This window comes from Hyperolius riggenbachi, chromosome 12 (genome assembly GCF_040937935.1).
Source record: "Hyperolius riggenbachi isolate aHypRig1 chromosome 12, aHypRig1.pri, whole genome shotgun sequence".
NCBI classification, from domain to species: domain Eukaryota; kingdom Metazoa; phylum Chordata; class Amphibia; order Anura; family Hyperoliidae; genus Hyperolius; species Hyperolius riggenbachi.
Window position 1 is genome coordinate 36,448,484 of NC_090657.1, and position 14,837 is coordinate 36,463,320.

The 14,837-nt window shown below is 44.1% G+C and overlaps 1 protein-coding gene across 3 annotated transcripts in view; it reads right to left on the reverse strand.

Moving 5' to 3' along the window:
* Nucleotides 1-14,837, reverse strand: part of LOC137540821 (tRNA N(3)-methylcytidine methyltransferase METTL2-like) — a 56,041-nt gene that overhangs the window by 6,476 nt on the left and 34,728 nt on the right. For all 3 annotated transcript variants that reach the window (XM_068261986.1, XM_068261985.1, XM_068261987.1), the window contains exons 5-7: nucleotides 12,054-12,099; nucleotides 11,902-11,962; nucleotides 5,201-5,340 (exon numbers count right to left, since the gene is read on the reverse strand). In XM_068261986.1, the coding sequence (XP_068118087.1) occupies nucleotides 5,201-5,340; nucleotides 11,902-11,962; nucleotides 12,054-12,099 (247 nt within the window). The remainder of the gene's footprint in view (nucleotides 1-5,200; nucleotides 5,341-11,901; nucleotides 11,963-12,053; nucleotides 12,100-14,837) is intronic.

The window sequence follows — 14,837 nt, forward strand, 5'->3', positions numbered from 1 at the left end:
ATGCTCAAAACATCATTCCCCAGTTTATCTGACTCTTATTAAGGAAGTTGCAGGGCATGCTGGGTTTTCTTTTTTCTTCATTACTTTCCCCTCAGGCTTAACTAATGCAGCCTGATTGGCTGAAGCCTCTTTGCCTCCTGTTTTCCCCTCCCACTCCTCTGTTCCTCTCTGATTGGGAGGCAAGTACCTAAGGGAGGAAACAATGTCAGGATTGGCTTCAAGATAGGCAGAGTTAAGATGGAAAATCCTAAGAAGAATTTTCTCTCTTTTTTTTTTTTTTTTTTTTTTTTTTTTAACACTATAGCAAAATCACGAAAATCAAAATGTGAACAGTGCAATACATATGTTATATACACTCACCTAAACGATTATCATCAACCCCATACTAATACGGTGTTTGACCCCCTTTCGCCTTCAGAACTGCCTTCGTTCTATGTGGCAGCGATTCAACAAGGTGCTGAAAGCATTATTTAGAAAGGTTGGCCCATATTGATAGGATAGCATCTTGCAGTTGATGGAATTGATGGAGATTTGTGGGATGCACATCCAGGGCACGAAGCTCCCGTTCAAGCACATCCCAAAGATGCTCTATTGGGTTGAGATCTGGTGACTGTGGGGGCCATTTTAGTACAGTGAACTCATTGTCATGTTCAAGAAACCAATTGAAATGATTGGAGCTTTGTGACATGGTGCATTATCCTGCTGGAAGTAGCCATCAGAGGATGGGTACATGGTCAGAAACAATGCTCAGGTAGCCTGTGGCATTTAAATGATGCCCAATTGGCACTAAGGGGCCTAAAGTGTGCCAAGAAAACATCCCCCACACCATTACACCACCACCAGCCTGCACAGTGGTAACAAGGCATGATGGATCCATGTTCTCATTCTGTTTACGCCAAATTCTGACTCTATCAAGACTCATCAGACCAGGCAATTTTTTCCAGTCTTCAACTGTCCAATTTTGGTGAGCTTGTGCAAATTGTAGCCTCTTTTTCCTATTTGTAGTGGAAGTGAGTGGTACCCGGTGGGGTCTTCTGCTGTTGTAGCCCATCCGCCTCAAGGTTGTGCGTGTTGTGGCTTCACAAATGGTTTGCTGCATACCTCTGTTGTAATGAGTGGTTATTTTAGTCAACGTTGCTCTTCTATCAGCTTGAATCGGTCAGCCTATTCTCCTCTGACCTCTAGCATCAACAAGGCATTTTCGCCCACAGGACTGCTGCATACTGGATGTTTTTCCCTTTTCACACCATTCTTTGTAAACCCTAGAAATGGTTGTGCGTGAAAATCCCAGTAACTGAGCAGATTGTGAAATACTCAGACCGGCCCGTCTGGCACCAACAACCATGCCACTCTCAAAATTGCTTAAATCGCCTTTCTTTCCCACTCTGACATTCAGTTTGGAGTTCAGGAGACTGTCTTGACCAGGACCACACCCCTAAATACATTGAAGCAACTGCCATGTGATTGGCTGATTAGATAATTGCATTAATGAGAAATTGAATAGGTGTTCCTAATAATCCTTTAGGTGAGTAAGTATAGCAAGCATTTACTTATATATGGTTTTTTTTTCTGAGCTAGTATGGCTAACAGCTCCTCTTTAAAAGTAATCATGCTTACTGACATTACATGTTTTGCCACAGTAATGCCTGGTACATACAATGCAATTTCCTATCAGATAGACAGGTCAAATAGATAATGTCTGACAGGTCAGATCCGGATTTTGATCATTTTTCTAAACATTTTTGGTTTCAAAAAGTTTATTGAGCATTTTTAGAAAAAGAACAAGAATAAACAAATGGTACAAAGGGTGGTTGGATAGTGTAATGGTTAAAGGACTTCCGAGGCCAAAAAGAAGAAAATGACACTATACCTTTTTAATATCAGAATCCACGGAGGACGTCCAGCGCGTCCTCCGCACCGTACCGCCGTCATTGCAGCCCTTTTCGTTCCCCCAGGGCCTGGCCCGACCCCACCGAACAGGTCGCATGGATTCCACCTGTAAGATGGCCGCCGCCTTGAGCCGCGGCTGTGCAGTACGCCTTTTCCGCGAGTGCGACTGCGCAGCCTTTAGCCCGCCTCCCGCCGGGTACTGGGTACGGGAGGCGGGCTAAAGGCTGCGCAGTCGCACTCGCGGCAAAGCGTACTGCGCAGCCGCGGCTCAAGGCGGCGGCCATCTTACAGGTGGAATCCATGTGACCCATTCGGTGGGGTCAGGCCAGGCACTGGGGGAACGAAAAGGGCTGCAATGACGGCGGTACGGTGCGGAGGACGCGCTGGACGTCCTCCGTGGATTCTGATATTAAAAAGGTATAGTGTCATTTTCTTCTTTTTGGCCTCGGAAGTCCTTTAAGGGCTCTGCCCCTGACATGGGAGACCAGGGTTCGAATCTCGGCTCTGCCTGTTCAATAAGCCAGCGCCTATTCAGTAGGAGACCTTGGACAAGACTCCCTAACACTGCTACTGCCTATAGAACGCGTCCTAGTGGCTGCAGGTCTGGCGCTTTGAGTCCGCCAGGAGAAAAGCGCGATATAAATGTTCTGTGTTTGTTTACAAGTTTATATACTTAAAAAGAGACAATATAGTGGCAATATTGTCAGTGAACATAGACAACTCCAGAAGCTATCAAGCTTCTTGTACTGGAAAAGCTTAAAAGTCTGAAGTGGGGAAAAAAAAAAAAGAAACACTATCAGAAACAAATAATGCATAGCGCTACATCCTCCCGGGAATTCCTGCAAAACTGCGCCACCAAGTTTGCTTCCAGCCTTAGAGACTTGACCTCCAACCAGGTCTCTATCAGAGAGGCTTTATTAAAGAGAAATCTGCTGCCCTCCCACTGGTCAATCTGTCATATAAACAAATATGACATAATCTGGACCACATAACGAAGTCATTTGCAAGTAGCGTTGTAGGAAATAATGTTATTGTGCACTGCAGCACAGCCAATTTTAAAAATGTGACTCTGGATCTATTCATAATGGATCAAAGTTTTGTATCCTACAAAAAAAAAAAAAAACAACACCTGTGTGTAATGCAGTAAACTCTACAGACTTTTGTTATTTCGCTCCCCTGAGCACTTTTCACACCTAAACCTCTCCATGAGTTTTGTCAACTACTTGTGAATTCACAGATGGATTGTAAGAAATGTGACTTTTCACTGCCATCTGTAAAGGGGATGGCATCTGTAAAATATAGGATTTTCCTTTAGTATCCGGCAAGCCCAGTTTCCCAGATCAGATCAATTATGTACAATGTGGCAAAATAATTACACATGGACTATTTAGCGCTGAAATGCTCCTGCACTGCTGCAGTGTGGCTTTTTTCACATGCCACAGTAGTCTGCAGTGTGCATTCCAGCAGAATGAATCACTTTCTCAAAGCGTTTGCCCAGGTTTTTTAATTTTCCCCCTCTTTCCCGAGATCATACTAGTGGATGTAATCCTTTGATGTGACAATTATTGATGCAAACATTTCTTCTCGGACCTCTGTGGAAGGCCCAGTGCACACCAAAAACCTCCAGCAGATCCGCAAAACGCTAGAGGTTTTTCAAGCAGATTTCATATATTGTTACAGTAGTAAAAATGGTTTCTGTACCGTGTTAGCCAAATAAATTATGTAGGTAGAAAAAAAAACAAAGTCTTGTAAAAGTAATACCTTTTAATGGCTAACTGATAAAGTTAAATTTAACTTTACCAGGGGACAAGGTCACAAGGTCCATGCTTTTTCTATTTATGCCTCATTTTGCCCACAAATGTCCTTACATGTCTGAACCATTTTTTTAAAAATGTATTTTAGTATTTATATAGCGCCAACCTATTACGCAGCGCTGTACAGAGTATATTGTCTTGTCACTAACTGTCCCTCAGAGTGGCTCACAATGTAATATAGTCATATGTCTGTGTATGTATCGTGTAATGCATGTATCACAGTCTAGGGCCAATTTAGGAGGAAGCAAATTAACTTATCTGTATCTTTTTGGGATGTGGGAGGAAATCGGAGAGCCCGGAGGAAACCCACGCAGAGAACATACAAACTCCTTGCAGATGTTGACCTGGCTGGCATACGAACCGGGCACCCAACGCTGCAAGGCGAGAGTGTTACCCACTATACCACCGTGCTGCCCATTGATTACCATGAATACATTGTCTTGATTACTCTAATACCCTACCAAAAAAACAAAACAAAACTGGCACCAGCACCTACTGAACTCGTTTCATCCGCCTCTCCTCCCGCTCCTCTGATGCTGCAGTGGTAAGAAAAAGTACCGTCACCCAACAGCAGATCTTGCAGCTTTCTAGCCTAGGTCTGCAAGTTACCTTATGTTCCTTACTAGTTTTATGGTTATGCCATAAGGTGGCCACCCATTTTACATCAGAATCTTGAGGACAGGGAATAATTGTCAGCAGGCATTGCTACTAGATCTAGAAAAGGCTGTATACTACACATTCTTACACCCATCAGACCCCTCCCTTTTCAACAGCTGCCTGGGTTAAATATTGGTGTCATTACATCTTCAGTGGGCAAGGGACATGGCCAGCATGTGAAGCATCAATATTTTACAAACAAGCAGAAAGATTTACTGAGGCTCAGTTAACAAAAACAGCCACATGTACACGGTACATGTAAGTGGGCTTTACATGCATCTTATGTCAGCCTGGAACCAATGGTCTGCTGCTCTCTTCAGGCTGGTTGGCTTTGATACCTCTCGCCCGTGGAGGTATCAGAGCCACTCACAGGAAGCGAGAAACTGCCTCTATTCAGTGACGGCTGCAATTCTTAAGGAGACCTGGATTACTGTACCAGCAATTTGTCCAGCCTGGCTATGCAGCCATCAGGTATAAATAACCTCGTATTCCACCAAATGTTCAAGCGCTTGTACTGTAGCTCCAATGGAAGTCACGCCTTTGCAGTAGAGAATGTACCAGCGCATGCTGGGCCATTTATAGGACAATTTTTCATATAGTTAACTGGTGATATAGTAAACCACCTTTTCCTGTCCTTTGGAGTTTACTATAACGAGATTACACAGTATAAGATGTTTGCTTCTGATGCATAAAATACCCATGTGTAAAGAAGTGAGCTAAATAAAAGAACAGTCCATAAATCACAGCTGAAGGCAGTTTGTCTACACTGACACAGGTGTAATTTATGGACTGTCATATCCCAGTTGCAGAGAGATGTCCCCGTCCTGCAGATAACTTACTTGCTTGGCAAGATGGCGGAAAGAACAAAGATGAGAACAATGACATCTAAACTCTCCTCGGGAATGGGGTACGATGACGTCTCATCGGAGAGATCAAAGACAAAGGCAAAACATCTTGATGGGTCGTACTGTGGATTACCCTGTACAGAAAAACCACACATCAAAAGAATTCACTCTCGTGCAGTGGCCAGAATCAAATCATTCATAATAATACATTTAGTAGGATTAGCAATAAATAATTAAAGTGAACCAGAAACGAAGCACCCTTATGTATTTTACCATATAATGATTCCTGAGCGAAGCCAGATTGAATGATTAGTCGGGGATTTTATCAGGGCTGATAACAAGCAGACTGAGCAGTAAAGGATGAAACAGAGAGCAGGGTAGGTGTTTTCTCTAATGTTCCCACTGATATATATGGTAACATACATGAGGGTGCTTCGTCTCTGGTTCACTTTAAATCACAGATCAAGCTTTAGTTGCCTGAAACCATAAGTTACCCATCACCAACGTACAGGCATACTACTGGGCTCTCTGCCAAGCAGCGCATCCTGGCCAAAAGAGCAGGAGGGGATAATTTCCAGCATGTCCTATCAGTTCCCAGATACTTACCCAAGGAGAGGGACAAGTATTGGATCCTATGGAGCCTTCCTGTTCCTCTAACGGTCCTCTTTTTCTGGCGCTGTCTCCCCCATTCCGTTACGGGAAGCTTTGGGAACCTAAGTGCACCCAAAGACAGGCGGCTCCGTACTGCCCATGTGCTAGAGAGCATTTGGGCTCCCGAAGCCTCCTGTGGTGATATATTGGGGTGCTGATGATGTTAGGGAATACAGGGACATATTTTGTCATTTTTCTGTCTGCACTGCCTCAGATACGGAGGTCTGCTAAAAGCTAGTCTGGCTTTTGAAGGTGTCACCTGGCCAGGAACCTGAATGCTAATGTGTTAGTCTGTATGTAGATCAACTCTACCATTGTCTGCTAGAAGGGAGCTGTTGCCTGGAATTACTAGCTTGGGGCAAGGAAATGGCTCATTAGGCCATCTGCTGTCTCAGGTGTGATGGTCTGTTTGTCAATGACCACTACAGGTGCCTCTGAAGGTGACCGATGGTGAATAGGAACACAGGAATGTTTGAAATGTACATGACAGCCTACTGAAAATGGGTGAAGGGGTGAAGTCCTTTTGATACCATTTTTTACCCGTGGAAATTGAATTATTGGTGGAGGTGCAAACTATACCCTGTAAATTACATCTATTGGAAGGGGGTTGGAAATCTCTGCAGACTTTAAGGGCTGAAACAGGAAAGCTTTGATGCTAGGAAAGAATGGTAGGAAGCCTTAATCAAGTTTTCACCTGGAGTTGAAAGCCTCACTTCACAATCTTTTGATGTATAGACTTTTACCTGGAAATGGAATTATGTCTGAGATTTAATTAAAAACTAGTTCCTCCCCTCCCCAAGGAAGTTGCAGCCTCCAGGCGGATCTCACAGTATAAAAAGCAGAGCCAGATGCCTAGAAAAAAAAATCTTCTCTTGGAGGTTGCTCTTTAGCTAGGGATGATCGCGACTCCTGGTCGAAACGGCATCCTCCCGTCAAACAACGTTCTAACCTAAGCTGGTAACGTTCTTTCCCCCCCCCCCGTTTATTTTTACGCAAATATCCGTGTGTGTATTTTTGTAACTTTTTACTTTGTTTTTGTAATCTTTTGTATATATTCTGTTCTGCATTGTTCCACTTTTTTCCCTGGAATATTAAATTATTTAATAAGCTTGACTTCTGCTATACTAACACTCATAGCCTAGAAGAGACTGCAGTGTAACGGTGTATAGGTCCATGCCTAATTGTATGCTTGAGCAACACTACCATATGAAATTGTAATTGCCTTGTGTGTATGAGGCACTTCTGCGCTCGACAGCCAAGTGGGAAGTCTAACAGTATCGTTCGGAACGACTGTTAGTGGTTTTGCTTCACTACAGTGTAAGATTGCAACTGTGTGTGTGTGTGTGTCAGTGCGTGGCATTCCCGTATTCGGCCTAAGCGCAAAGCTGACCCGAATACGAAAACGCGGATTGCGCGCTGAGGACTCAACAGCAGAGTGGAAGTGTCTAGCGAACCACTAGTGGTGGCAGTGAGAGGTGTTCTGAGGGGTCCCAGCCTTGTTTTAGCTCGAATAAGGCTACTCCCCGCTTGATCTGGTCAAACCCGCAGTCGGGAACCGTATACGCAGGCGTGCCGCGGGCCGGTTCCTGACACCTCCCATGAGGGAAGAGCGCAGTCTTCGACCCATCGGTCAAAGTCTGCTAACGGGGGTTACAGCACTGGAACGAGTGGACCAGCAGAGGACCGGGAAGTATCTATCCCAGAGCCTTCATCCTCCTTAGGCAAGTATATGTTTTTTATATTTAAAAATCACTTCAGCCTCACTTTAAAAATTGATCGCTTGGACAATCAGCAGCAGATCGGACATGCTGGAAATTATTGATCAACCCATCGATCTGGTGGGAAATTGCATAGTGTGTACTCAGCCTTTACTTTCCTGAATTGTTTTCTTTCCTCTTTTCTCTACCCTTTGTTCCCCCCTCTCTCTTTCTTTAAGGTGGCCATACACTGGTCGATTTGCCATCAGATCCGACCAACAGATAGATCCCTCTCTGATCGAATCTGATCAGAGAGGGATCGTATGGCCACCTTTACTGCAAACAGATTGTGAATCGATTTCAGCCTGAAACCGATCACAATCTGTGGAGCTGCCGCGCCCCCCCCCCCCCCCCCCCCCCGCATACATTACCTGCTCCGGCCGGCGCGAGACCCTGCTGTCTTCTTCTCCACTCCGGCTACTGAACTTCCTGTCCAGGGAAAGTTTAAACAGTAGAGGGCGCTCTACTGTTTAAACTTCCTGCCGGGACAGGAAGTTCTGTGTAGCTCTGGAGCCTGAAGCAGAGAAGAAGACCAGGGGACTCGCGCCGGCTGGAGCAGGTAATGTATTACCCGCTGTATTGCGTCGGTCATCGGGTATTCGAATCCGCTAGCGACGCACTCCCGACCTGCCAGCGACCGAAAAAATCCTTCCGCACGGATGGGTCGACGGGAATGATCGATTTTGGACGGAAATCGATCGTTCTGTCATCGGTGTGCGTGGCGATTTCACAGCAGTTTCGATCACTGTGATCGAAACGGCTGTATATCGGCGGGAAAATAGTTAGGTGTATGGGCCCCTTTACACTCTTCTCACAAATGGCTGTTAGTTATCTTACTGATAGCTCCAAGCTAGGGATAACATACCGAACGTCTCACTTGCTTTACCGAATACGTTATTCTTTGTGAATTAACATTTAAGAGGTTTACTGAATTAACTATTCAGTAACTTACTTAGGCCTCAATACACTAAGCTTTATCAAACGTTTGATAATTTACCTCATGAGTAAAATCTAATTTTGAATTCACTAAGGGGTTATAGATCTATTGAACATTTTATTGATAAAACATTTGATAAAACTATAACACCTTAGTGAATTCAAAATTAGATTTTAGTTATGAGGTAAATTATCAAACGTTTGATAAAGTGTTCGATAAAGCTTAGTGAATTGAGGCCTTTCTCTGTAATTTTAGTTTTCCCTTCAGTAATAACCTTTATGAATTGACATTTGACAAAATGTTTAGTAAAACCAGTACTCTGCTTTACCGCATGCAGTAATGCTTTGTGAATTGAGCCCAAGATCTCCAAACTAATAAAACATGTGCCAATGTGTAGGCACACCTACAGAACTTTGCATACTCTTGTCAAAATAAAACACCTAAAGCGATGCAGAGAATAAAGAACATAACTTTACCTAGCCATGTTATCATGAACAAAGTCTCTTTACCTGCAAAGAAGTAATTAAAGCGGTATAAAATCCTGACATAATATTCAATAAAAACAGGTTTTCCTACTTTTTATATGCCATACGGTTATCATATTTGCTTTTGTGCATACCGTATATACTCGCATATAAGCCGACCCGCATATAAGCCGACCCACCAACTTTTCCCTGAAAAAACAGGGAAACATGATTGACCCCCATGTAAGCCGGGGGTAGGAAGTTCTGGATTGGTGCAGCCCCCCAGTGTGTCCCAGTATAGCTAGTATAGTGCCCAGTATAGGTAGGTAGTGTCCAGTATAGCTAGTATAGTGCCCAGTATAGCTAGTAAAGTGCCCAGTATAGCTAGTATAGTGCCCAGTATAGCGCCCAGTATGGGTAGGTAGTGCCCCAGTTTAGCTAGTATAGTGCCCCAGTTTAGCCAGTATAGTGCCCAGTTTAGCCAGTATAGTGCCCAGTTTAGCCAGTATAGTGCCCAGTTTAGCCAGTATAGTGCCCAGTTTAGCCAGTATAGTGCCCAGTTTAGCCAGTATAGTGTGCCCAGTTTAGCCAGTATAGTGCCCCAGTATGGCTAGTATAGTGCCCAGTTTAGCTAGTATAGTGCCAAGTTTAGCCAGTATAGTGCCCAGTTTAGCCAGTATAGTGCCCAGTTTAGCCAGTATAGTGCCCAGTTTAGCCAGTATAGTGCCCAGTTTAGCCAGTATAGTGCCCAGTTTAGCCAGTATAGTGCCCAGTTTAGCCAGTATAGTGCCCAGTTTAGCCAGTATAGTGCCCAGCATAGGTAGGTAGTGCCCCCGCTCCCCCCTCCCCCTGCGGCCGCCACTATTACCTGCTTAGGCAGCGGCCGCTTCCTAATCCGCGTTCCTCTTCTGAATTTCCAGCGTGTATCACAGCAGCGCGCCCGGCGCTGCTGCTGTGACGATGCAGAGTGCAGGAAAGAGCGCGGCTCCCTATAGCGGCGATCTGTATCGCCGTTACCAAGGGAACCGCTCTTTCCTGCCCCTGCATCGTCACAGCAGCAGCGCCGGGCGCGCTGCTGTGATACACGCTGAAAAGTTTCAGAAGAGGAACGCGGATTAGGAAGCGGCCGCTGCCTAAGCAGGTAATAGCAGTGGCGGCCGCCGGGGGAGCGGGGAGGGGGGGGGAGCGGGGGGTGCGCGGACCACCCACCACCCACCACTAGACCACCAGGGAAGACTCGCATACAAGCCGACCCCCCAACTTTTGACCCCCTTTTTGGGGGTCAAAAATTCGGCTTGTATGCAAGTATATACGGTAAGTATTATTATTCATTTAGAAATTACAAGTTTCCAAAGTACACTTTTAATGCTCTCAGAGCGGACTTTGCATTTTATTCATAACTGCTTTGTTCATCTTCTAATGTAAGCAGAAATGCTTTCTGATTGACTGTTTTCAGGAGAGTCTGCCGTGTCAAAGAAGTGTTTACATTCCTCACTTGATACAATTAGACAAACATAAAACAACATTATCTCCAGTTCGAATGAGACCAACTTTCGCAGCAGGGAACTTCTAACTCCTGTGCTTAACCCTTTGCATGCGGTTATAGTAAAAAAAAAAATAATAAAAAAAAAATAAAAAAAAATTGGTGGTAGTATATAATATGCTGTGAATAATCTATTAGAGCAAAGAAGAAATACTGGGTTTCATTCCGCTTTAATAATCTGTATATTTCAGATCATAATTAACCTTTCTGCACACCCACCCATCTAATGAGCCATGCTGCCCGCTCTTATGCAGAGGTAAAACAGTTTCTCTGTGGGTTCAGTGCTATTTTATGCCTTGTAGGCATGTGTTATAGATAAATTTAATAGTCAGAGTTTTCTGTATAAACCAAGAAGTTGTATTTTAGTATTAGATTGTAAATACCTACTGGATTTATATACGTTATGGTGATGGGATTTGAGGAGGCAGCTGATTCCCCAAGGAACAAGGTGACACTAGAGACGCTGGCTAGCGATCTTACTATGGTACTGATCTGTGTTCTGTATTTTTAGCTGTCATGTAAGCTCTAGCACTGGAACGTACAAAAGCTGTGATTGTGTTCTGTTAAAGTAGTAAAACACTTTAAGACACTTGTGTGTACGTGTCACTGTGTTCTACTCCGGGCCTGAACAAATATCTTATTTGTACTACAAAGCACTTAGTATTGAATGTATTGAGATAGACTCTTATATGTCTTGGTGTCAGAAGTATGCAATTATAATAATATTATTATAGCATGCTAGATGGTTTTCGGCCAAGTTTAACGGTTGGGGCTGCCGAGAATCTAACATCTGTACTGTGGAACCCGTCGCATTGGTTCTTGGCCAAGTTTACTGGCCAAAAGATCCCTAATGCCTGATCATCTCACCCAAGCTCATTGTCCTCCTCATGCTGCGTGCTCCTCTGTGCACCACATTTTATCTGCTCCTCCGCACTTTGTAGCAACAGTATGCATCACTAGCCTCTAGGCTAGCAATGCTTACGTACATAACATTGCCTGGACTGTCGCCCGAGAGACTGAGGGCAAGTCCGAGAAGAGCCGGGGAAAGTGCAGACCCTGTGACCAATTAAAAGACAGGATGGGGAGGATAAAGTTAGCAGAGCTATAAATCTGACTAGGCTATAGTTGCCTACTCAGATTTTAGCTGCCATGATTAGGAGGAAACTTTTACATGGCAAAATTGGATAACAGCAGCAGTACTTAAGTAAACACTTTTAATTCAGGACATAGTAGAATCATAAACTGTACTTGGATCCACTATAAGGTCCTTGCCAGGGTTATTGTAGAGGTCAGATTTACATGTATTAACTTTGTTTATATCCAGGTGGCTGAATAAGACTTACCTTTACAAGGTCCACAGCAGTGCTGGAAAAATCGCAGCAGTATATGAAGAGTCCAGGGTCACTGGAAATAGATGTACGGGAGAAATGTGAAACCATAAAGTGCGCGTGCGTGCGTGTGTATTATAAACACATACATATTACAATTTACTCACTTATTTGTCTGTAATATTGGGAAGACTGTATTGCCCACCCCACAGCCTACCTGGGGATTGAAAGAATAAAGGGTTACATATCAGAAGTTAAAGGAAGTCTACTGAAATTAGATACGAATGCTGAGATAAGGTTTCACTACATGTTACATTCTCTTAAGTGTAACAACTGAACTTCACAATAAACTGTATAAAGAGCATGTAAAGTTGTTCACTGTAAGCTCAAAGCACAGACTTGCTACTTTAGCACCATAAGAAGCACTCCTATTTCTTCCCACTTTTTGAGCGAGAAAAAGTGTGTCTTATGGTCTGAAAAATACAGTAATTTTTATCAAATGCATGCACCTCTAGTGTGTTTTTTAAGTTACATTAGTAATGAGTAGAACTTAGTACAAAATTAGCCAAAAATTTAGTTAGAGCATTTACTTTTTTTGCATAATAAAACTCATAGTCCACTAAAAGAAGTCCATAAAATTGTAACCACATAAGGATTTCCAATCAGGTCTTCAAATTCAGTTCACCTAAAAAAAAAAAATCAAAAAAAAAATCCACAGTGTGGTTTGATTACACATATCACCGCAGGATCTGTGTTCCACCACCACTAGGGGCCGCTCTCACCTTCTACTGTCGCTGCCCTGACCCACAGACAGCAACCTCAGCGTGATAGCTTTAACCACTGGCACTCCGCTCCCTCAGATCTTTTTAGTCCGTGGGACTTATGCATAAAAGTAAAAGCCTATACTTCATAGCGCAGACCGCATCAAACTTAGGCATCCACCATCACCTTGGACTCCCGAGCAACACTGTGTGTTTTTAAGGGGTCACCCAGCCTCGACAAAGTGTACCCCACACCTACAGAGACTGCTCACCTAATATCTATGCTGCCCAGACTCGCAGACCGCACCCAAACATTAGTGCACAGTCCTGGATGGGATGATGTACCCAATTTGTGCTCTGTGACTTCTCCCTTAATATAGAGATTTATGTCAATCTCCATATTAAGACCCATTGGCTGTAATGTCCTCATCTTGTAAATGTATTGAGTTTCCAGTCTAGATACCGCTCTTGTCCTATGGCATCCTCCCCACTTACATGAGTTTCTGTAAAGCTGAAACCTGTAATAATGATGGATGTTTTCCATGCAATTGACTGAAATGTTTAGATAGAAAATGGGGTGGAGGGACATAGTCTATGTTTCTCACGTGTTCAGACATCCTATCCTTTAGTCGTTTAGTAGTCTGGCCTATATATTGGTACCAACATGGGCACCGTGCCAAATACACCACATGCGTAGAATTACATTTTATGCACTCATTTTAAAACTCTCCCTGTCACACTGGAGGAAACAACCTCTCCTTTTTGAGATTTCGACTTAGAGTAGGCATAGCATGTCTTACATGGAAAAAAAAAAAAAAAAAAAACTTGGCCCAGTAGCTCTCCTCTCCTCATTCTAAGTTCATCTACATATGAGGGAACTAGCAAGCTTTGAAGGTTTGGAGCTTTCCTGTAAACAAACTTTGGCCGCGGGGGTAGGTGGTGTGCTAGTATGTGGTCACTGAATAGTACATTCCAATGTTTCTTAATACTTCTTTCTACCATCTTATGCTGACTTTTATAGTCCAACAATACCGAAATATTCTGGTCCAGCCCACCCTGTTCCTCTCTGGGGGCCAGTGGCGTAGCTAAGGAGCAGTGGGCCCCAATGCAAGTTTTACATGGAGCCCCCCAAGCACTCTATACGTAACGATTGATACGGCGCACCAAAACCTGCCAAGGGCAACTACAGTGTCGGAGGTGCAAGAAGGGGATGGGGATCAGTTTGTTAAGGATTACCACTATTCAAAGTATCTATAGAAGGGATTATTATGAGCACAGGACCAATAGAGAGCTAATACTGTAGTTGACGAAGGGCCCTTCGGGGCCCCTCTGGCCCAAGGGCCCCGATGCGGTCGCTACCTCTGCAACCCCTATTGCTACGCCCCTGCTGGGGGCCTATCCGCCAGCACCGTGGACCTGTCTGTCTCCTCTACTTTATTTAATTCCTCTACCAGCATCTCACTTGTTCATTTTTATGCTTGTGAGTAGTACTATGGTCATATTTTTTTCAAATTGTTTTATGCTGTGAGATTTTTATCCAGTTGACAGTGAGCGATTCTTTGGGAGAAGTCACAGAGCAGAAATTGGCTCCATCATCCCATCCAGGACTGTGCACACATGCGTTTGGGTGCGGTCTGTGAGTCTGGGCAGCATAGATATTAGGTGAGCAGTCCCTGTAGGTGTGGGGTACACTTTGTCGAGGCTGGGTGACCCCTTAAAAACACACAGTGTTGCTTGGGAGTCCAAGGTGATGGTGGATGCCTAAGTTTGATGCAGTCTGCAATATGAAGTATATGTTTTTACTTTTATGCATAGGAGTCCTAAGGACTAAAAAGATCTGAGGGAGCGGAGTGCCAGTGGTTAAAGCTATCACGCTGATGTCGCTGTCTGTGGGTCAGGGCAGCGACAGCAGAAGGTGAGAGCGGCCCCTAGTGGTGGTGGAACACATCCTGCGGTGATCTGTGTAATCAAACCACACGGTGGATCATTTTGTGGTGCGGTGCTCTTGGACCATACAGTCTATGCGATGGCCCGGCTGACATTAGCTTTTTTTTGAGGAACGTATACTGTACAAACGGAACGGATGTAAAAGGATCCATTCACATGCGTCCGTTGGTACGGACGGATACGTTCTGTTCACTGGACCTAAAAAATGCTGCAGGCCCTAATTTTCCAGACCGTTCTGCCCAG